Source organism: Bufo gargarizans, unplaced genomic scaffold (assembly GCF_014858855.1).
Source record: "Bufo gargarizans isolate SCDJY-AF-19 unplaced genomic scaffold, ASM1485885v1 fragScaff_scaffold_39_pilon, whole genome shotgun sequence".
Lineage (NCBI taxonomy): Eukaryota > Metazoa > Chordata > Amphibia > Anura > Bufonidae > Bufo > Bufo gargarizans.
In genome coordinates, this window is record NW_025334109.1 from 1,017,759 (window position 1) to 1,040,517 (window position 22,759).

The 22,759-nt window shown below is 46.6% G+C and overlaps 1 protein-coding gene across 3 annotated transcripts in view; it reads right to left on the reverse strand.

The window, feature by feature from the left end:
- LOC122922501 overlaps window positions 1-22,759 on the reverse strand; it is a 442,359-nt gene that overhangs the window by 403,809 nt on the left and 15,791 nt on the right. For all 3 annotated transcript variants that reach the window (XM_044273115.1, XM_044273114.1, XM_044273116.1), the window contains exon 2: window positions 17,839-18,006. In XM_044273115.1, the coding sequence (XP_044129050.1) occupies window positions 17,839-18,006 (168 nt within the window). The remainder of the gene's footprint in view (window positions 1-17,838; window positions 18,007-22,759) is intronic.

Consider the following 22,759-nt stretch of genomic DNA (forward strand, 5'->3'; position numbering starts at 1 on the left):
TTTGATAGAATAATAATTCACGACAGTACCCTCCCCTCTCTCTTGTTTTCTGTCCTATCTTTTATTTGGCAATAATGTCCGAATCCGTGAATTATGACGCCCTGAGCGTGGCTGATAGCACAGCTCTGTGTGAGCACAAAGGCATCCAAGTATATGGGAAAAATAAGACTGTCCTTATCCAGGAGTTATGTGCACGGAGGAGTCAAGAGTCATCCCTGCAGGATTCGGAGAATGGAGGAGACTCTGGGGCCCCTGAGCCAGGTGACCCCTTCCAGAATGAGGATGATGAACTGGGAGGACAGCCTGCTGGGGCTTGCAGTCCTCTAGCTGGACATAACTCTGTCTCTATGCCATCCCAAAATGGTCTGGACCAACTAATGCTTAGTAACCCGGACTTATATTTTCGGCTGCTGGAGGCACGTCGGGCAGAGCGCCAGGCTGAGCGCGAGGCTGCAGAACGGGAAGCTGTCCGCAGGCATGAACTGGACATGGCCCGAGTACAGCTTCAGGGGTCCGACCGGCATGCCACATCCACAGGTCCATCCCTGATGGTCAAGCCAAAACTGCCTGTGATGGAGTCTGAGAACTGTGACATCGATCTTTTCCTGCATGCTTTTGAAACCTCATGCCAGCAGTACCAGGTACCAGAGCCACAGTGGGCGGGACATCTAATGTCCGCACTGAAGGGCAAAGCTATGGAGGCCCTGGTCGGACTACCATTAGCAGAGCGTACCAGTTACGCGGTCATCAAAAAGGCTATTCTGGTCAAGTACCAGCTGACTCCAGAGACTTACCGTTTACGGTTCCGGTCCCTGCGGAGAGGGCCCGGAGATACTTTTATGGACCATCTGGGCAAGTTGCAGACCACCTTCCAACAGTGGTCTGATCCCCTCACAGAGGACACCAAGCAGTCCCTGGCGGATCTGATGGTCCGAGAACAGTTTGTCTCCAATTGCCCCACAGATGTGCAAAAATACGTATGTGAGCACAAGCCGAAGAGTGCGCGAGAGGCGGCCGAGCTAGCCGATGAATACGTCGCCATGCCCAGCACTCGGGCATTCAAAGACACTCTGTCCCGTCTGGGAGGAACCTCTTCATCTGCTTCTTCCTCCCGGCCAGCTTTGTTTGTCGGTTCCTGTCCAGCGACCCTTTCACAGGCCTGCACAAAGACCGGAAGGAGTCAAGCCAGCATCGACAGACGTGCGCAAGTGCTATGCGTGCGGCAAGCCAGGACACCTCAGCCACTCGTGCCCGGAGAAGAAGACAGCACCCCCTGGCAAGCTTGCCCGCAACCCATCATCTGTGAGCGCTTCAACCGGACGTTGAAGCAGATGCTGAAGACGTTTGTGGATGCGCAAGGGAAGGACTGGGAACGATATCTACCTCAACTGCTATTTGCCTACAGAGAGGTTCCCCAGGAGTCAACCGGGTTTTCGCCCCTTTGAACTCCTGTATGGTCGACGAGTAAGAGGTCCCCTAGACCTAATCAGAGAGTCTTGGGAAGGCAAGGTTGCCGGAACTGAAGTCTCTGTAGTAGATTATGTTCTCAGGTTCCGAGACAAAATGGAGTCGCTGGTAGGTCTGGTACAGGAGAATATGGTACAGGCCCAAAGCAAACAGAAGCAGTGGTATAACCGCACTGCCCGAGAGAGAATCTACCAGGAGGGGCAGAAGGTCTATGTCCTGCTGCCAATGCGGCAAAACAAACTGAATGCCATCACAACCTCGGATGCTTACCCCATGCCCAGGATTGGTGAACTGTTAGATAAGTTGGCAGGAGCCAGCTACCTGACAATCATGGACCTGAGCAGGGGGTATTGGCAGATTCCCCTGACCTCGGAGGCTCAGGAGAAGTCGGCCTTCATCACCCCTTTCGGCTTATACGAATTTACTATAATGCCGTTTGGGATAAAGAATGCGCCAGCCACCTTTCAAAGGCTTGTGAATGACTTGCTGGAAGGACTAGAAGAATGTGCTGTCGCCTATTTAGACGACATTGCCGTGTATAGCCCCATGTGGAAGGAGCATCTGGGGCACCTGTCGCAAGTACTGGACAAACTTGCTGCGGCTGGACTAACTGTTAAGCCTAGCAAGTGCCAGCTGGGCATGAATGAGGTCACTTACGTAGGCCACAGAGTAGGAGGAGGCACACTGAGGCCTGAAATAGAGAAGGTGAAAGCCATTACGAGATGGCCAACACCTCTCACCAAGAAGCAGGTCATGTCTTTCTTGGGAACGGCCGGGTACTATAGGAAGTTCATCCCGAACTATAGCGCCCTGGCCAAGCCTCTGACAGACTTGACCAAGAAGAAGCTGCCCAGGATGGTGTCATGGACGCCGGAATGCGAGCAAGGCTTCCAGGCCCTGAAGGATGCACTAGCCAGTGCTCATGTGCTTCAGGCCCCAGATTTCACTCGGAAGTTTGTGGTCCACACGGATGCCTCCGCCTTTGGTCTGGGTGCAGTCCTGAGTCAGGTGAACCAGGCCGGGGAGGAGCATCCTGTACTATACCTAAGCCATAAGTTACTGGCCAGGGAGACCAGCTACTCCACAATAGAGAAGGAGTGTTTAGCTATTGTGTGGTCCCTGCAAAAGCTACAACACTACCTGTATGGACGCCATTTCACAGTGATCACTGATCACAATCCCCTCAGCTGGTTGGCACGTCTCGCAGGAGACAATGCGAAACTGCTGAGATGGAGCCTGATTTTGCAGCAGTACAACTTCACCGTGCAGCACAGAAAAGGTAGTTTACATGGAAATGCCGACGGGTTGTCGCGGCAGGGAGAATCGGCCGGAGATGGCTGGGTTGCTGTGGAATAGGCTTGTGGCCATTTCCCCAGGCAACCTTTTAAAAGTGGGAGGTGTGCCGGCATACATACATAATTCCTCTGGGTAGCCATCTTGTATGCTTCTGGCCTATGTAAAAAACTGTGAACTCTCATCTTTCTGAAGCCTGGGTTGCCTATGATATAGATGGACACTTTTATTACCACTACTCTGTAAGGCCAGCAATAAAAGGTCATAAAAGCTATACCAGGCCCAGCTCATCCTGCCCTTTGAGATAAGATCAGCTCGCTGTCAAGCCTGGCTGGAGCGTGACGTCATTAATTTCCAGGTCTGGTTTGAGGAGAGCTAATAGCCCTTAATTAGCTCTGGGCATAAAACCAGTCCACTTTCATATTTCATTTATGAATCAACTTATGCCCTTTCTGACACCAGATCCAGGCTCTACAGAGTATTGTGGTTAATTGGGTATCAAATATGACTAGAGGATGTGATTCCTTAGCTGACCTATGGGTGGTAGAAGAACTACAGGTCCCAGCATTACCGTGTGTGGTCTCATTCTGTAGGTAAATAAATAAGGATTGCAAATATGTATTCTGTATAAAAATATGCCGATGTATCAGGGAGATACGGGCTTAAGTATAATCCTCATTGTAGGAACTGAACTTTGATGGGGTCATAAAACACTTGGGGGCCAATCCCTAAGCTTCACAGTCACTCTGCTGCCATTGGCTGACAGGAGTAAGTCTCCTGCCCATGGGAGAGTTCATAAAAATCCATGCACAAGGACAGAGGAGAGAGACCCATGGAACATCAGCAGACACTTAATTGGACATTGACGGCATATCCCTGTATCAGAAGAACTTTGAGGGTCTCCCCTTATATATACTGAAAAGGGGTTTGCAAGCATTCAAAAAGGACATATGAACGACCATCTGAAACCCTCCAGAGAAACTAAGTATTCTTTCATCTTTTTCCCTTTCATTTGAACTGTCGTGATTATTTATATTGTTATTATTATTCTGTAGATTTATAGTCATTTTCATTAGACTTGTATGCACTGCTTTTTACCGCTTATTAAAGATTATAAAATCTAAGTGGCCAAGTCTTCCATATTCTAAGCTGCTGAACAACGTACCTTGCCTTTGAAGAGACGTTACCAGGTAGTTAGTTAAATTGCATTTAGGAATTGTAGCTGGGGGTGATTGACTGCGGTTGGTCAGTAAGTGATATCCGGTTCATCCACTGATCTGTGTGTTACCCGGATAGTCGGCTCGTGGACCGGGAACCCACGTGGTGGCAGTTACCGAAGTATAGTGGGGGGGGGGTGTTAGCCGAGTGGTAATACCCCGGTCACGTGAGGTCTCTGTGTGTGCGCAGACTCCGTCACAGACCACTACGTCAGAGCTGTGGGATCCGGAGCGATCGGATCCATAGTTCGTGACAGCGAGGGTCGCGGATTTATAAGAGGCGGGAGAGGAAAAGGTTTTTTCCTTAATCCCGACAGGGGAGATCCCTCTCCCTCTTCATCAAAACAATGACATCATCCCGGTCAGAGGAAGGCTCAGCTCCTTTCTAGGGGTTTGGGAACAAACCATCACGGATCCGTATATATTAGGCATTGTAGAACATGGCTACACTATAGAACTGGATTCTCTTCCTCCGCAGAGGTTCGTCCTGGCCAAGCTCACCAGGGGCCTCGAGTCTCCCTTATCCAAGGGCGTAAGAAACGTATTACGCCTGGGGGCAGTAGAAAAGGTACCTGCCAGAGATTTGGGGAGGGGTCACTATTCCCCCTTATTCCTGGTCCGGAAATCGAATGGCAATTTTCCGACCATCATAAATTTAAAACCCCTGAACAAACACATCACCTACCACAAGTTCAGGATGGAGACAGTCAAGTCAGCGGTGAAGCTTATCAAAAGAGGGTCTATGATGGATACAATAGACCTCTCCAACGCATACTTCCATATCCCAATACAGGTCAGTTCCAGAAGATATCTGAGGTTCGCAGTGGAGCAACGCGGGACAGTTTGCCACTATCAGTTCAAGTGCCTCCCGTTCGGCATATCATCGGCACCCCGCATATTCACCAAGGTGATGGCGGAGGTCATAGCCTCCCTAAGCAAGGAGGGGATAATAATCGTTCCTTACCTAGACGACTTGCTAATAGTAGCAGAAGCCTCAGATCTCCTTCACAGACACATCCAAGTGGTTCTCTCGCGCCTCCGGAACTTGGGCTGGTTGATCAACCAGGAGAAGTCCGACATGTTCCCAGACCATCGGAAGGTATTCCTGGGTATTCTCTTGGATTCAGTTCTTCAAAAATCTTTTCTCCCTCCCCTAAAGGTACAGAAGCTGAGGTCAAGGGTCCTCCACTTCACCAAACAGTCCCGTTGCTCAATAAGGCAGGGCATGGAAATGCTGGGCCATCTCACCTCCTGCATCCCTGCAGTAGCCTGGGCCCAATTCCATACGAGACCCTTACAGAAGCTGGTTCTAAAACAATGGAACAGGTATCGATCATCCCTGGACCAGGGGTTGTCAGTGTCCCGGGAGGTAAAGGCTTCACTGGACTGGTGGCTCAAGACCAAGAACCTGGAATCGGGAGTTCCATGGAGGCAGGAAAGCGTGTTTTCCCTCACGACGGACGCCAGCTCTTGGGGCTGGGGGGCCCTCACGGCTTCAGAGACTTTTCAGGGGATTTGGTCCGAGGACCAGAGAGGGATGTCCTCCAACTACAGAGAACTCTGTGCGGTGTGGGAAGGCCTCAGGTCCATCCAAATACAAGCCAAAAATCGCCACGTCCTGGTCCATTCGGACAATTCCACAGCGGTGGCATTTATCCAGCACCAAGGAGGAACAAGACACGGTCACCTCCAGAGGCTCTCAGACCGAATCTTCCTTTGGGCAGAAAATAATCTACAATCCCTTGCGGCAGTACATATAAAAGGGATCCCTGAATCTCAAGGCGGATTACCTCAGTCGGCAAAGTCTGGATCCAGGCGAGTGGTCTTTGTCCCAGACCGCTTTTCAACAGATTCGGGATCGTTGAGGGAATCCCATCCTAGACCTGTTCGCATCAGCAAAGAATCGCAAGGTTCAGAATTTCTTCTCCCTCAATCGAAGAGACCCATGTGTGGCAATAGACGCTTTTACCCAGAGCTGGACGACGGGCCTAGTCTACGCCTTTCCCCCGATACCAGTAATCCCAAGAGTGCTCCAAAAGTTCCAGTCCGAAACGTGCAGACTGATTCTGGTGGTCCCATTCTGGCCCAGGAGAAGCTGGTTCGGGCTCCTCAGGTCCCTCAGCCCGGAAGATCCCATTCGTTTCCGGTTGGAGGAGGGTCTTCTAACCCAGGGTCCCATACCGCACCCCAATACCAACCTCCTCAAGCTGTCCGCCTGGATTCTGAGCAATCCCTCTTGCTAGGGCTAGGGCTCTCTGAAAGAGTAGTTAAGACCCTCTTACTCAGTAGGAAGTCCAATACCTCCAAAGCGTACCTCAAGGTTTGGAGGAAGTTCGCCTCCTTGGGCGGATTCAGGTTCAACCAGTCCACCCCTAATATCCCTCTTATCCTGGAATTCCTCCAGGATGGGCTGCATTTGGGTCTTGCTCCTAACACATTGCGAGTTCAGGTGTCTGCCTTGGGGGCCCTCTATAATACCAGCCTTTATGAGGTCCCCTGGGTAGCAAGATTCCTGAAAGCGGCAGATCGACTGAACCCCCGAGTCAGGAATATGATCGCACCATGGAACCTCAACACCGTCCTTTTAGGGCTGTCAGATGTTCAGTTTGAGCCTCTGCTCTCCCTATCGATTAAGTGGCTCACTCTGAAAACCATCTTCCTAGTGGCCATATCCTCCGCAAGGAGGGTTTGCGAGCTCCAGGCTCTGTCCATACAGGAACCCTTCCTCAAGGTGCTAGACAAGCTTGCTTTCAAATTAGACCCCTGTTTTCTCCCCAAGGTGGTCTCCTCCTTTCATAGGTCGCAAGATTTAGTTATCCCGTCTTTTTTTCCTAACCCTAAAGACGAGCAGGAATCTAGATTCCACAATTTAGATTTTAGGCGTTCAGTTCTTCATTATTTACACGCCACAGAGGAGTGGCGTATCGACAAAAATGTATTTATCCAGTTTGCAGGTCCAAATAGGGGTAAGAAGGCAGCTAAGAGCTCTATATCCCGCTGGATTAGAAGCCTATAAAGCCTCTGGTAAGGAGGCTCCTCCATCCCTTAGAGCCCACTTGGTCAGATCGGTCTCCACTTCTTGGACAGAAAGAGCCTCAGCTTCGTTAGAACAGATCTGCAGGGCAGCTACCTGGAAGAAGGCCCACACCTTCACCAAGCATTTTTAGGGTGGATGTGTTTGCTGACGTGGACTTTTCTTTGTTAGTTCTCAGTTTGTGCTGTCATGGAGACGACTGGGGAAATGAGTATTACACTCACCGGTAATTCGGTTTCCTGGAAGTCTCCATGACAGCACAACTTTGTCCCACCCTTGTTTTCTTTGTCAATAGACTATTTGGCTAATTTTATGTTCTACCCCTTGTCCTAGTCCTGTTATAATACACTGGCGATGAGGGGTGGGGGGGGGGTTAACCTCTCTGTGTGCTTTTTCCTGTCCTATCAGAGGAAGGCATTCTCAGTTTGTGCTGTCATGGAGACTTCCAGGAAACCGGATTACCGGTGAGTGTAATACTCATATATTTGCCGTACAGCGGAGCAGTTATATGTTCTAAAGCCCTTTTTGCCGTGTATTAGTGGCAAAAGTAAAATATATTTTCCGTTCACCGGTGCAATTATATGTTCTAAAGCCCTTTTTGGCGTGTAATAGTGGCAAAAAAATATATTTTTGCCGTTCAGTGGTGCATTTATATATTCTAAAGCCCTTTTTGTCGTGTATTAGTGGCAAAAGAAAAATATATTTGCCGTTCAGCGCTGAAGCTATATGTTCTAAAGCCTTCTGTGGCGTGCATAAGTGGCAAAAAAAGGGGGCTATTTGCCGTTCAGTGGTGCAGTTATATGTTCTAAAGCCCTTTTTGCCATGTATTAGTGGCAAAAGTAAAATATATTTGCCGTTTAGCAGTGCAGTTATATGTTCTAAAGCCTTCTGTGGCATGTATAAGTGGAAAACAATAAGGCCCTATTTGCCGTTCAGTGGTGCAGTTATATGTTCTAAAGCCATTTTTGGCGTGTATTAGTGGCAAAAAATATATATATTTGCCATTCAGCTGAGAAGTTGTGTTCTAAAGCCCTTTTTGCCGTGTATTGGTGGCAAAAGTAAAATATATTTGCCGTTTAGCGGTGCAGCTATATGTTCTAAAGCCCTTTTTGTCGTGTATTAGTGGCTAAAGAAAAATCAGCTAACTACGGTGTAAAAGGAGTGCACTTCTTGAGGCTAACATCAACCTGTAAGGCTTAGTTCATACTTCACCTATTTGGTCACGGGGCCAAAACTGACCAAATAACTGAATTGTGCAGTAATTCTAAGAGTGACGCCTGTCAGCTGCATATCATACTGACTCACAGTATTATTTCACTACCACAGCAGACTCCCAATGCGTGTTACTGCAAGGCACAGTGTTCTATACCATTATAAAGGCTCTCTGCAGCCAGGAAATAGCCGTTTTTATAACGGGATTCACCGCAAATAATTTTGGATCGAAGCAAATTTTTTCATAAGATTTGGCGAACCTGCCGAATCAAATTTTAGAAAAATTCGCTCATCTCTAGAAGTGACATCAGAGGAGAAGGGTGGTGGCTACAGAGGCAATTAAAAGCAGAGGCAACTTATAGTCACAACATTCAAAGAAAATGGCAATACCAGATCTGCTTCTATAATGGTCAGCTTGGGAACCAGTGATGCCGCTGGTACCATTAGTGCAGACTTACAACATGCCAGACCTAGGCCTATGAATTTTTCTTCACAGTGACTGCAGACAAAACTACTATGGGAAAATAGACCTGGCCAGCAATCAGAATAAGGGCTCATGCCCACGAACGTTTTCAGCCCATGCCAGTGCACGGACACCGACCGCAGGGCAGCCGCATGTGGATCGCGGACCCATTCCCTCGAATTGGGTCCGCGATCCGCATACGACGGTATGCACCACAAAAAAGTCGTGCATGCTCTACTTTTTTGCGGTGTGGAGGCACGTACAGTACACCAAAGGAAGGACTCCGTAGTGCTTCTGTGGCCTTCCGATTTGTGCCTCCATTCCGCATCTGCCGGAATTCTGACCCATTCAAGTGAATAGATCCATGATCTGTGATGCAGGATGCACACGGCCGATGCCCATGTATTGCGGACCCGCAATATGCAGGCCGCAATACGACCACAGTCAGCATGTGTGAATGTGCCCTAAGACTGTACCCCTGACCTCCACTTTTTCTTGTTTTCTTTGTGGCAGCCAGGCCGCATGCATATGCAGTACAGTCAGTGTTCTTGTCCTCATCAGTTATTGCTTCTCCCACTCAGACTCCTCCTCCGTTCAGTCATCAAACAACTATAAGCACCCAGTAATCCGCTTGTATGAAAGCTGAACTCCCACCAGGCCAGGTTGCTGAATGTGAAATTGCTGCCATGGAGTATTACTATTTTTAACAGCTGTTAGACAGGTGCACTTCTGTCTAAGCGGTCGTTAAAAATAGTCCCATTGATTGATAGGCTGAATAGGATTTTAAAGGGGTTCTTCGGATTTTTAATATTGATAACCTATCCTAGCACCGACTTTCCACCAGCTCTGCTACTAAAAGAATGAAAAGCCATAGCAGCAGCAGCAGCAGCCCACTTGAAGCGGGGCAGGCCAGAAGTTCTATCGCAAACTGGGATAGCTCAGGCCACAGGTCAAGCCTGCACACCCAGTAGTCAAGGGGTTCATCGCTCCTCAGAGTGTCGATATCTGCAGTTAAGGCGAGGTAGTCTGCTACCTGTCAGTCGAGTCGTTCTCTGAAGGTGGACCCCGAAGGGCTGTGGCGATGCGTAGGACTTAAAAAAAACGCTGCATGTCCTCCATCAACAACACGTCTGTAAAGTGTCCTGTCCTTGCCAGCGTGGTCGTGGTAGGAGGAGGATTACTTTCACCTCTTCCCCTGTTAGATTCCCGTTGTGCTGTGACATCACCCTTATACGCTGTGTAAAGCATACTTTTTAATTTATTTTGGAACTGCTGCATCCTTTCCGACTTCCGGTAATTCAGTAACATTTCAGGCACTTTCTGCTTATACCGGGGGTCTAGTAGCGTGGCCACCCAGTACAGGTCGTTCTCCTTCGCCTTTTAATACGAGGGTCCCTCAACAGGCACGACAGCATGAAAGACCCCATTTGCACAAGGTTGGATGCCGAGCTACTCATGTCCCGTTCCTCATCTTCACTGAAGACGAGGAGCCATGTAAAACACCACGGGTACCAGATATGTGACAACGAGCACCCTGGGATGCCTGCTGTGGTTGGTCTGTTGGTCTTCCTCCTCCTCAAAGCCACATTCCTCCTCTGACTCCTCTTCCTCAGACTCCTCTTCCAGCGTTGCCACAGGTCCAGCAAGCGATGCTGATAAGGCTGTTTCTGGTGGTGATGGTGACCACAACTCTTCCTCTTCACGCTCATCTACGGCCTGATCCAGCACTCTTCGCAGGGCACGCTTCAGGAAGAAAACAAATGGGATGATGTCGCTGATGGTGCCTTCAGTGCGACTGACTAGGTTTGTCGCCTCCTCAAAAGGACGCATGAGCCTACAGGCATTGCGCATGAGCGTCCAGTAACATGACAAAAAAATTCCCAGCTCCGCAGAGGCTGTCCTAGCTGTCCCCGGTCATACAAATACTCGACGGCTTTTTCTTGTTGGAGTGTTGAATTCCAACGTGTCGGGCTGTCGCAAATCAAGCGCCTCACTGCCATGTTTCGCCGCTGAATATCTGAAAAGTGCGCCATGGCCGTGTAGGAATGCCTGAAATGGTCACACACCTTCCTGGCCTGCTTGAGGACGTCCTGTAAGCCTGGGTACTTATGCACAAAGCATTGTACGATCAGATTACACACATGTGCCATGCACGGCACATGTGTCAACTTGCCCAAATTCAGTGCCGCCAACACTATTGCTTCCGTTGTCACACACCACTTTGCTGATCTCCAGTTGGTGCAGAGTCAGCCACTGATCCACCTGTGCGTTCAGGGCGGACAGGAGTGCTGGTCCGGTGTGACTCTCTGCTTTCAGGCAAGTCAACCCCAAGACCGCGTGACACTGTCGTATCCGGGATGTGGAATAGCCCCTGGGGAGCTGGGTGTGTGCAGTTGATGTGGAGCAAGACGCAGCAGCAGAAGAGGACTCAGCCGAGGAGGTTAGCGAAGAGGATGGAGTAGGAGGAGTAGGAGAGGTGGCAGCAGGCCTGCCTGTAAGTCGTGGCGGTGTCACCAACTCCTCTGCAGAGCCACGCATTTCATGCTTGGCAGCCGACAGCAGGTTTACCTAATGCGCAGTGTAGGTGATATACCTGCCCTGACCGTGTTTGCAGACCAGGTATCAGTGGTCAGATGGACCCTTGCCCCAACACTGTGTGCCAGACATGCCATGACTTCCTTTTGCACAATAGATTACAGGTTGGGGATTGCCTTTTGTGAAAATAAATTTCGGCCGGGTACCTTCCACTGCGGTGTCCAAAAAGCTACACATTTTTTGAAGGCCTCAGACTCCGCCAGCTTGTATGGTAAAAGCTGGCGGGCTAAGAGTTCCGACAAGCCAGCTGTCAAGCGCCGGGCAAGGGGGTGACTCTGTGACATTGGCTTCTTACGCTCAAACATGTCCTTGATAGACACCTGACTGTGGGCGATGAGCAGGAACTGCTCAAGGCGAGAGGTGGAGTGGCGGGTGGTTGAGAGGGGGCAAGGAGGACAGCAGTGGTTGACGTGGCTAAGGATGCTGGACCAGGAGGAGGATGGTGGCTTTGAGTTTGTGTGCTGCTTGTACTCGTCATCGTGTGTTGATCCCATAGGCGTTTGATGCGAGATCATGTGCCTTCTCAAAGCAGTTGTACCTAGGTGACTTCCCACGACTCAGTTTCTTTTGGCACAGGTTGCAAATGGCATTGCTGTTATCAGAGGCAGACACACAAAAAAAAAATGCCATACTGCTGAGCTTTGCAATGACGCAATTCTGGTGGTGGCAACAGCATGCGTTGATTGGCGTGCTGTCTGGCTGACCCCGGGTGCCGATACATGCTGTCTGACTGTGCCACTAGCTCCTTGCGACGACCTCCCCCTGCTTCCAACTCGTCGCCTCCTCCTCCTCTCTGTCTCCCCATCTGAACTTTCTACCGTACGTCCATGTGTGTAATGCTGCCTGACTGAGACATATCCCTGTTATCTACATCCTCTGGCAATAATGGTTGCGCATCACTCATTTCTTCCAACTGATGTGTAAATGACTCCTCTGACAGATCAAGTGAAACAGCTGTGGTGCTAGTATTGGTGGTGGCGGCAGGCGGGTGAGTGGTAACTTAAGAGGTGCCAAAAGCTGAGCTGGAGGAGGATGGTGCGTCAAGGTTCCGAGCGGAAGCTGTAGAAGATTGGGTGTCCCGTGTTAGCTAGTCAACTGTGTCCTCAGAACTTTTCGAGTTCAGGGTACGTGGCCTCTGAACACTGGGCATTATTCTAGGGCCAAAGGGAATCACAGTACCACGACCACGACTGCCCCTGCGGGGTGGCCTGCCTCTGCCTGTCATTTTTTTTTTAGATTAGTTTAGTTGTACTATGCGTGCAAGTGGGCAGAGTAGATGCTGTAGGCCTAACACACACGCTTGCAGACAACTAACTGCTATTATATTACAGTCCAAATAGTTTTTTGTTTTTTTTTAAAGGCAACCTACTGTGTGTGACACCAGATATGAGTGGCACTGGCAGAAGTTGGCAGAGTAAATGTAGTAAAAAAAAAATATAGAAAACTGGTATCTCTGTAATTGTACTGACTAGCAGAATAAAGATTAACCACTTAAGGACCACAGGTTTATACCCCCCTAGTGACCAGGCCCTTTTTTACAAATCGGCACTCCACAACTTTAGCGGTTTATTGCTCGTTCATGCAACTTACCACCCAAATTAATTTTACCTCCTTTTCTTCTCACTAATAGAGCTTTCATTTGGTGGTATTTCATTGCTGCTGACATTTTTACTTTTTTTGTTATTAATCAAAATTTAACGATTTTTTTGCAAAAAAATGACATTTTTCATTTTCAGTTGTAAAATTTTGCAAAAAAAACGACATCCATATATAAATTTTTCGCAAAATTTATTGTTCTACATGTCTTTGATTAAAAAAAAATGTTTGGGTAAAAAAAAATGGTTTGGGTAAAAGTTAAACTATGGTACAAAAATGTAAATTTCCGCTTTTTGAAGCAGCTCTGACTTTCTGAGCACCTGTCATGTTTCCTGAGGTTCTACAATGCCCAGACAGTACAAACACCCCACAAATGACCCCATTTAGGAAAGTAGACACCCTAAGGTATTCGCTGATGGGCATAGTGAGTTCATAGAACTTTTTATTTTTTGTCACAAGTTAGCGGAAAATGATGATTTATTATATTATTTTTTTTCTTACAAAGTCTCATATTCCACTAACTTGTGACAAAAAATAAAAACTTCCATGAACTCACTATGCCCATCACGAAATACCTTGGGGTGTCTTCTTTCCAAAATGGGGTCACTTGTGGGGTGGTTATACTGCCCTGGCATTATAGGGGCCCTAATGTGTGGTTAGTAGTTTGAAATCAAAATGTGTAAAAAAGGACCTGTGAAATCTGAAAGGTGCTCTTTGGAATGTGGGCCCCTTTGCCCACCTAGGCGGCAAAAAAGTGACACACATCTGGTATCGCCGTACTCAGGAGAAGTTGGGGAATGTGTTTTGGGGTGTCATTTTACATATACCCATGCTGGGTGAGAGAAATATCTCTGCAAAAGACAACTTTTCCCATTTTTTTTATACAAAGTTGGCATCTGACCAAGATATTTTTCTCACCCAGCATGGGTATATGTAAAATGACACCCCAAAACACATTCCCCAACTTCTCCTGAGTACGGCGATACCACATGTGTGACACTTTTTTGCAGCCTAGATGCGCAAAGCGGCCCAAATTCCTTTTAAGAGGGCATTTTTAGACATTTGGATCCCAGACTTCTTCTCACGCTTTCGGGCCCCTAACATGCCAGGGCAGTATAAATACCCCACATGTGACCCCATTTTGAAAAGAAGACACCCTAAGGTATTCCGTGAGGGGCATGGCGAGTTCCTAGAATTATTTTTTTTGGCACAAGTTAGCGGAAATTGATTTTTTTTGTATTTTGTCACAAAGTCTCCCTTTCCGCTAACTTGGGACAAAAATTTCAATCTTTCATGGACTCAATATGCCCCTCATGGAATACCTTGGGGTGTCTTCGTTCCGGAATGGGGTCACATGTGGGGTACTTATACTGCCCTGGCATTTTAGGGGCCCTACAGCGTCAGAAGAAGTCTGGAATAGAAATGTCTAAAAAAAATTACGCATTTGGATTCCGTGAGGGGTATGGTGCGTTCATATGAGATTTTTTTTTTTTGACACAAGTTAGTGGAATATGAGACTTTGTAAGAAAAAACAAAAACAAACAAAAAATTTCCGCTAACTTGTGCCCAAAAAAATGTCTAAATGGAGCCTTACAGGGGGTGATAAATGACAGGGGGGTGATCAGGGAATCTATATGGGGTGATCACCCCCCTGTCATTGATCACCCCCCTGTAAGGCTCCATTCAGATGTCCGTATGATTTTTACGGATCCACTGATACATGGATCGGATCCGCAAAACACATGCGGACGTCTGAATGGAGCCTTACAGGGGGGTGATCAATGACAGAGGGGTGATCACCCAAATAGACTCCCTGATCACCTCCGTCATTGATCACCCCCCTGTAAGGCTCCATTCAGACTTCCGTATGATTTTTTACGGATCCACGGATACATGGATCGGATCCACAAAACACATGCAGACGTCTGAATGGAGCCTTACAGGGGGGTGATCAATGACAGAGGGGTGATCACCCATATAGACTCCCTGATCACCTTCGTCATTGATCACCCCCCTGTAAGGCTCCATTCAGACGTCCGTATGATTTTTTTACGGATCCACGGATACATGGATCGGATCCGCAAAACACATGCGGACGTCTGAATGGAGCCTTACAGGGGGGTGATCAATGACAGAGGGGTGATCACCCATATAGACTCCCTGATCACCTCCGTCATTGATCACCCCCCTGTAAGGCTCCATTCAGACGTCCGTATGATTTTTTTACGGATCCACGGATACATGGATCGGATCCGCAAAACACATGCGGACGTCTGAATGGAGCCTTACAGGGGGGTGATCAGGGAGTCTATATGGGTGATCACCCCTCTGTCATTGATCACCCCCCTGTCATTGATCACCCCCCTGTAAGGCTCCATTCAGACGTCCGCATGTGTTTTGCGGATCCGATCCATGTATCCGTGGATCCGTAAAAAATCATACGGACGTCTGAATGGAGCCTTACAGGGGGGTGATCAATGACGGAGGTGATCAGGGAGTCTATATGGGTGATCACTCCTCTCCTCATTCATCACCCCCCTGTAAGGCTCCATTCAGACGTCCGCATGTGTTTTGCGGATCCGATCCATATATGAGTGGATCCGTAAAAATCATACGGACGTCTGAATGGAGCCTTACAGGGGGGTGATCAATGACAGGGGGGTGATCAATGACAGGGAAGTGATCAGGAAGTCTATATGCGTGATCACCCCCTTGTCATTGATCACCCCCCTGTAAGGCTCCATTCAGACGTCCGTATGCGTTTTGCGGATCCGATCCATGTATCCGTGGATCCGTAAAAATCATACGGACCTCTGAATGGAGCCTTACAGGGGGGTGATCAATGACAGGGGGGTGATCAATGACAGGGGGGTGATCAGGGAGTCTATATGGGCTGATCAGTGGTTTATAAAGGGTTAATAAGTGACAGGGGGGGTGTAGTGTAGTGTAGTGGTGTTTGGTGCTACTTTAGTGAGCTACCTGAGTCCTCTGGTGGTCGATCCTAACAAAAGGGACCACCAGAGGACCAGGTAGCAGGTATATTAGACACTGTTATCAAAACAGCGTCTAATATACCTGTTATGGGTTAAAAAAATCACATCTCCAGCCTGCCAGCAAGCGATCGCCGCTGGCAGGCTGGAGATCCACTCGCTTACCTTCCGTTCCTGTGAACGCGCGCGCCTGCGTGCGCGCGTTCACAGGAAATCTCGGCTCACGCGAGATGACGCCTATTGGCGTTAGAGTAGCCTGGGAGACTCGCCGCGATGACGCCTTTCGGCGTTAGCGTGGCGGCAAGCGGTTAAATACAAATTTTCCCACACAGTGTACACCGCAATAACAAAACCCCAAAAATAATGGCAGAGTTGCTGCCTTTTTGTTTGGCTACATGCACACGGCCGTTGTTTTGTTTAATTCACTTCAATGGGGCTTCAAAAGATGCAGACCCGTGGCTCCGTTCCGTGGACCGCAAAAAATATATAACATGTGCTATTGTCCGCACTTTGCGAACAAGAATAGGCAGTTATATTAAAGGCTGTCCGTGCCGTTCTGCAAATTGCGGACCACAAAACACACAATGGTGTTGTGCATATAGCCTTATCCTGCTTCCCAAAAAACAATCAAAAGCTCATATGTACCCCAAAATAGAACCTATTATACTAGCAATTCATTCCACAAATAATAAGACCCCTTACAACTCCATTGAGAGAAAAATAAATGTTCTCAGAAAATGGCAGTACTGGTATCTCAAATGCTGCTCAAAAACAACATGGTGCCCCTAAATCAATCCATCAAAAGCTAAATGGCAGTCTTTTGCTTTTGTACCCTGCACATTATTAAAGGTTACGTTTTACACTGGTGAGAGTGTTCTGTGATATATTTATTAGTTAAGTGACACTAGTTTAGACCTCTGTCTCCATCTATCAGATCTGTGAGTAACCCCAGATCAGTTGTCAGCACAAGATACGTATATCACCACAATGTGTCTAAAATGCGCATGGTGCTCTTTTACTCCTGAGCCCTATGGTATGTTTATGATATGTCTAGGCAAAAGATTAGGGCCACATAAAGGGTATTTATAAAACCAGGAGGAAGCACAGCATAATAATAAGAGGGCTAACTTTTCACATTGGCACACACTGGGCACAACATATTGGGCAGTGAGATGGCATATCTGTGTAAAAATTCAAATTTTCATTCTGCATAGTCTACTTTGAGTGGATTTTTGCAAAACACCTGTGGGTCAAAATGCTTACTTTTCCCTTGGTAATTTCTGTGAGTGATGTGGTTCCTAAAATGGAGTCACTTCTTGGGGTTTATTTTTATTTAAAAGCAGGACCACTATAGTTGTAGGCCAGTACTGTATAAATTACAAAACTAGGACTCAAATAAAACTCAACAGCCGTTTATGATCACATATGGGATAAAGCCGTATCCAGGAGAAAAAGGGTAACAAATTGTGGGGTGTATTTTATCCTGTTACTGCCTGTGAAAATTAAAAACTTGGGCCTAAAATCTGGCTTGGGGAAAAAAAATTGAGAGTGTTCCACAATTATTTTTATATACAGTAACACATGTCAGATTTGCATGGCCTGAGTAGAAGGGGTTAAACAGGCTGTTTTCTAACACCATCAACCACGCTTTTACCCATAGCAATATATGTCAGTCTCACTCTGACAATATTTACTATTGATGTCCTTGCTTTAAAGAACTTCAAAAGGAGGAGGAGAGGGAAGAGAAATAAATTCTAAAAATAAAAAGACAAGAGAGGAAAAACATGAAACATGAAAGTGTCATACAGCAATCTTCAAGGTATTTGGAGCACTTCAGGTAGAATCGATTTGCGCTCAAATAGAATTTTCATCAGAAGCAAGAAATTTGCTCTGCTCTACTTTCTACTATCTTTAATTCTACATTCTTCACAATAAACCAAATATACCTGACAGAACTTATGAAGAACTTACCATTGTGTGATAGCATAGCGAACTTGGTGTAGCTGTTACTTAAATCTTCTAAGTTCAATTTAATGTTTTCACCTTCAATCGAAAGATCAAGTCTTCTTGGGAATTCTTCTTTCTTTCCATCAAGTTCTGCTAAGCACAACTTCAGCTTGTGCATTTCAAAGTCATATTCTGTGACATAACACAAAAATTATAATAAGTTTAGAAAGCTATGTCCATCTCTCTAAAAAAAAAACACTTTATAAATGTCACATGATTTTAGTTTGGTATTTTATAATAGCAATTAAAGCATTTGGATGTGGTGATCAGTTGATCACTATATGTCCAGTTTACACTTTCTTACTCTTGATGATCAGCAGGTATTGCTTTGGGGCACAACATCTGGGAACACAATATACATTATATGGCAAAAAGTACGGTATGTGGACATTATTCACAGAATCAAGTTCTTGAAGGGGGTGGGACTGGAGATCCCTCTATTTTACATTATTGCTCTTCCATAGTTTTAATATTATCTCAGACTGTTGCTCATATATTAAAATGTAACAGTAATATATTTAAAAGGCCAAACTGGCAAAAAAAAAAAGTCATTACAATAAACTCCTTATCACCACCTCATTGTTTCCATTCTGTGGCCCTCCCTAATTAGAGCTCCTGCCTTGACCCAAGCTAGAGATGAGCAAATTGAATCCCAGAAAGTGGAATTCGATCCGAATTTCAGGATAAATAAATCGATTTAGCCGGAAATAGTATAAGAAACAAAAAAAAAATCTAACTTCCCTCCTCCATTTTCTCGCGACGGGCCGCCAGCCCCCATCTTGCTTGAAGATCTCGTCCGAAATCCCGTGCACAGAATTTCTACCGAGATCTTCAAGCAAGATGGCGGCGGCTGGACCGTCGCGAGCAAATGGAGGCGGTAAGTTTGATAAAAAAAATGTTTATTGTTAATTTTATTCTCAGATCATATATGAACACGGCATCTGAGGGGTACAATGACGGGGGCGGCGCTATCGCAGCTCCCTGTCATTGCACCCTCTACTCTACTATCTTAAATTTAACTGCAGGCAGGGATAGACATGATTTAACTCACTTTGTAACAAATTAATTTGGATTGAAGCAAATTTTGGAAAGAAATTCAGCGAAGCAACCAAATCAAATTTTTTAAATCTTCGCTTATCTCTAATTGTCAGACCCCATATTCACAGCTTTAGGATTAAAGGGTTTGTCCCATTTTGGACATTGGTGCCATATCGCTAGGATATGCCCTAAAGTCTGAAAGGTGTAGGTCCCACCTCTTGGACCAGCACCTATCTTTAGCATGGAGCCCACAAAGTACATAAGGGCACACCGTGGATGTGCGGCCACCCTCCATTTATTTCTATGAAACTGCTGAAAATACCTGAGTGATGTTCTCAGCTATTTTTTGAAGTCCCATTGAATTTAATGGGAAGCGCACAGTGCACAAGCTGCCACTGCACAATTTACTACTATGGGGTTTACAGAAATAGCCAGAGGTGAAATCCGTAGCTATCAGATATTGGGGGCATAGTCTAGCGATATGTCCTCCAATGTCCAGGATGAGACAACTAGTGATGAGCAGCAAGGGTCATATTCGAATTTGTGATATTTCGCTAATATTTTGTAGAATATTCGTCGAATATTTGCGAATTCGAATATTTGTTATATTCTATTCTTTTTTTTAACTCGAAAATCTTCAAGGTAATGATCGCGTAATATGCGAATATTACGCGATCAATACAGGCATGGGTCAAAAACGAATATATAGAATATAGTGCTATATATTCGTTTTTTTAGAATATTCATCATTTTTTTTCCATCTGAAGTTATTATTCCTCCCTACTTAAGTTGCTTGTGTGCCAATCAGCTTTCGATGTTCTTTTCTGCGCCTACCATGGTGATCACGAGTAACAGGGAATTAGGGTTCGATGCCGGAGAGGGAACTTGAGAAAGGGATACCACATGCAAGGGAGGTCAATGGCTGAAATCTGATTGGGTGGAGAGTCTGATTTCAAGTTATTAAAGCAGAAACATCCAAGGAAGGCAGAAGGTGCGCCGCAATTACCCACTCCCTACTCGGGGGAGGTATTGACGATAAACAACAATACAGGACTCTTAAGATGCCCTGTTATTGGAATGAGTAATAAAAAATTACAGGGAATGTCACTGCGGTATTTTGGATGAGGAAATGTTAACAGGAGAGGCCCTGCTGCCGCTTTGACTCTAGATAACTTTTGCCTGATCGCACGTCCCTGTGACGTCCACAATCCATTTGGATATCTTCCCTATCAACTTTCGATGTTTTATGTGCCTAACATGGTGACCACCGATAACGGGAAATCATTGTTCGATTTCGGAGAGGGAGCCTTATAAACGGCTACGGCTACTACTTCAAAGCAAGGCAGCATGAGTTGTGGGCCTGCAAGTGAGCTGACCCTGTAAAAGATTTTAGGTTCGGGCCTGCTGGTGAGCTGACCCTGTAAAACATTATATGCTAGTGCCTGCGGGTGAGCTGACCCTGTAATTGTAAAACATTTTATGCGATGGCCTGCAGCTGAGCTGACCCTCTAAAGAGTCCTATGCGAGAGCCTGCATGTGAGCTGACCCTATAAAAGATTTAAGTCACGGGCCTGCATGTGAGCTGACCCAGCAAAAGATTTTAGGTGCGGGCCTGCATGTGAGCTGACCCAGTAAAAGATTTTAGGTGCGGGCCTGAAGGTGAGCTGACCCTGTAAAAGATTTTAGGTTCGGACCTGCTGGTGAGCTGACCCTGTAAAACATTTTATGCGATGGCCTGCAGCTGAGCTGACCCTCTAAAGAGTTCTATGCGAGAGCCTGCATGTGAGCTGACCCTATAAAAGATTTAAGTCATGGGCCTGCATGTGAGCTGACCCAGCAAAAGATTTTAGGTGCGGGCCTGCATGTGAGCTGACCCAGTAAAAGATTTTAGGTGCGGGCCTGCATGTGAGCTGACCCAGTAAAAGATTTTAGGTGCGGGCCTGCTGGTGAGCTGACCCAGTAAAAGATTTTAGGTGCGGGCCTGCTGGTGAGCTGACCCAGTAAAAGATTTTAGGTGCGGGCCTGCTGGTGAGCTGAGGTGGAACTGACAAAACAAACTTGATTTTGAAGGCTGCATTAATCTGCAGGTGACCATGATACAGCTCCACAGATTGTTTCCATCTGCATCTTTCTAAGCAATCTGTGGCCTTAGTCTTTTATCCAGACTCAGTCATTGTGCCACTATGTGGCCTCCTCATGCTGCCATCTCCACACCATGTCACCTTGCCACTAATTTTTATCACCATGCTGCTGCTGATGCTGCTTATAAGGCCTTAAACTGATCACCAGGCCCACAATTTAATTAAGGTTTTGTAATCGATAAAACCAACTTGCTTTTGTGGGCTGCATCAGTGGCGTAGCTAGAATTGACTGGGCCCCACAGCAAATTTTTGAATAGGGCTCCGTCCCACAGTAATTTTTTAGTGACCCCTTCATTTCATGCCCCCCCCCCATTCCTGTGGCTAGTAAAGATTGCTCTCTCAGACCGGGGACGGCAGCTGTTCCATCCGTTTTATACACTGTCTATACTGTCACTATATATAATTTAATTGTGTAATACTGTTGAGGGGGCCCTGACCAAATCCTTTAGTCCTTCTCCTCCTGGATGTGCCCCTTCTGGATCAGAGCCCCAAAGCTGCAGCTTCCCCTGCTTCCCCTATAGCTATGGCTCTGGTCTGCATTAATATGCTGGTGACCGTGATACAGCTCCACAGATGGTTTCCATCTGCATCTTTCTAAACAATCTGTGGCCTTAGTCTTTTATACACACTCATTGTGCGACTATGTGGCCTCCTCATGCTGCCATCTCCACACCATGTCACCTTGCCACTCATTTTTATCACCATGCTGCTGCAGCTTAAAATGGCTTAAAGTGATCACCAGGCCCACAATCTAATTAAGGTTTTATACACAAAAACAAAGTAAAAAAATAGATTTTATAGGAAAAATTGATTGAAAACATATTTTTTTTTTTGTATATTTACTTGTATATAAAGAGCAAAGTGCTGTAAAAAATTACAAGTAAGAGGCACTCTGATACAACCTGTATATCATATAAAGGAGGACCTCATTCACATTGCGTTGCGGGCCTGTAGGTGAGCTGACCCTGTAAAAGATTTGAGTTGCAGGCATGCAGGTGAGCTGACCCTGTAAAACATTATATTTGAGGGCCTGCTGCTGAGCTGACCCTCTAAAACATTAGGGGCGAGGGCCTGCTGCTGAGCTGACCCTGTAAAACTTTATATGCGATGCCCTGCTGCTGAGCTGACCCTCTAAAACAATAGGGGCAAGGGCCTGCAGTTGAGCTGACCCTATTAAAAAAAATTAGAGTGGAGGGAATATATACAATCTGGATTGTGAGGAGGAGAAAGCAAGATTGTACCATATACTCTTTTTTTGTGGTGGAAAAGGTGCATGGTAATACACTACAGTAGATTTAGTACATTATAAATGATAGATTGAAATTGCCTTTATGTTCATCATCAGCTCAGCTCTCCTCTGGTGGAGTTGAGAAGTCAGGGGCAATCCAGGCCTTGTTCATTTTTATCTGAGTTAACCTGTCAGCATTGCCAGTGGACAAGCGGATACGCTTATCTGTTATAATGCCACCAGCAGCACTAAATACACGCTCAGACTAAACGCTGGCGGCAGGGCAGGCCAGCACCTCCAAGGCGTAGAGCGCAAGTTTGTGCCACGTGTCCAGCTTGGACACCCAGTAGTTATAAGGCACTGAGGGATCATTTAGGATGCGGACACGGTCTGCTATGTATTCTTTCACCATCTTCCAAAACTTTACCCTCCTTGTACCACTAGGCCTCGCTTCAGGGTGAGGTTGCTGGCGGGGTGT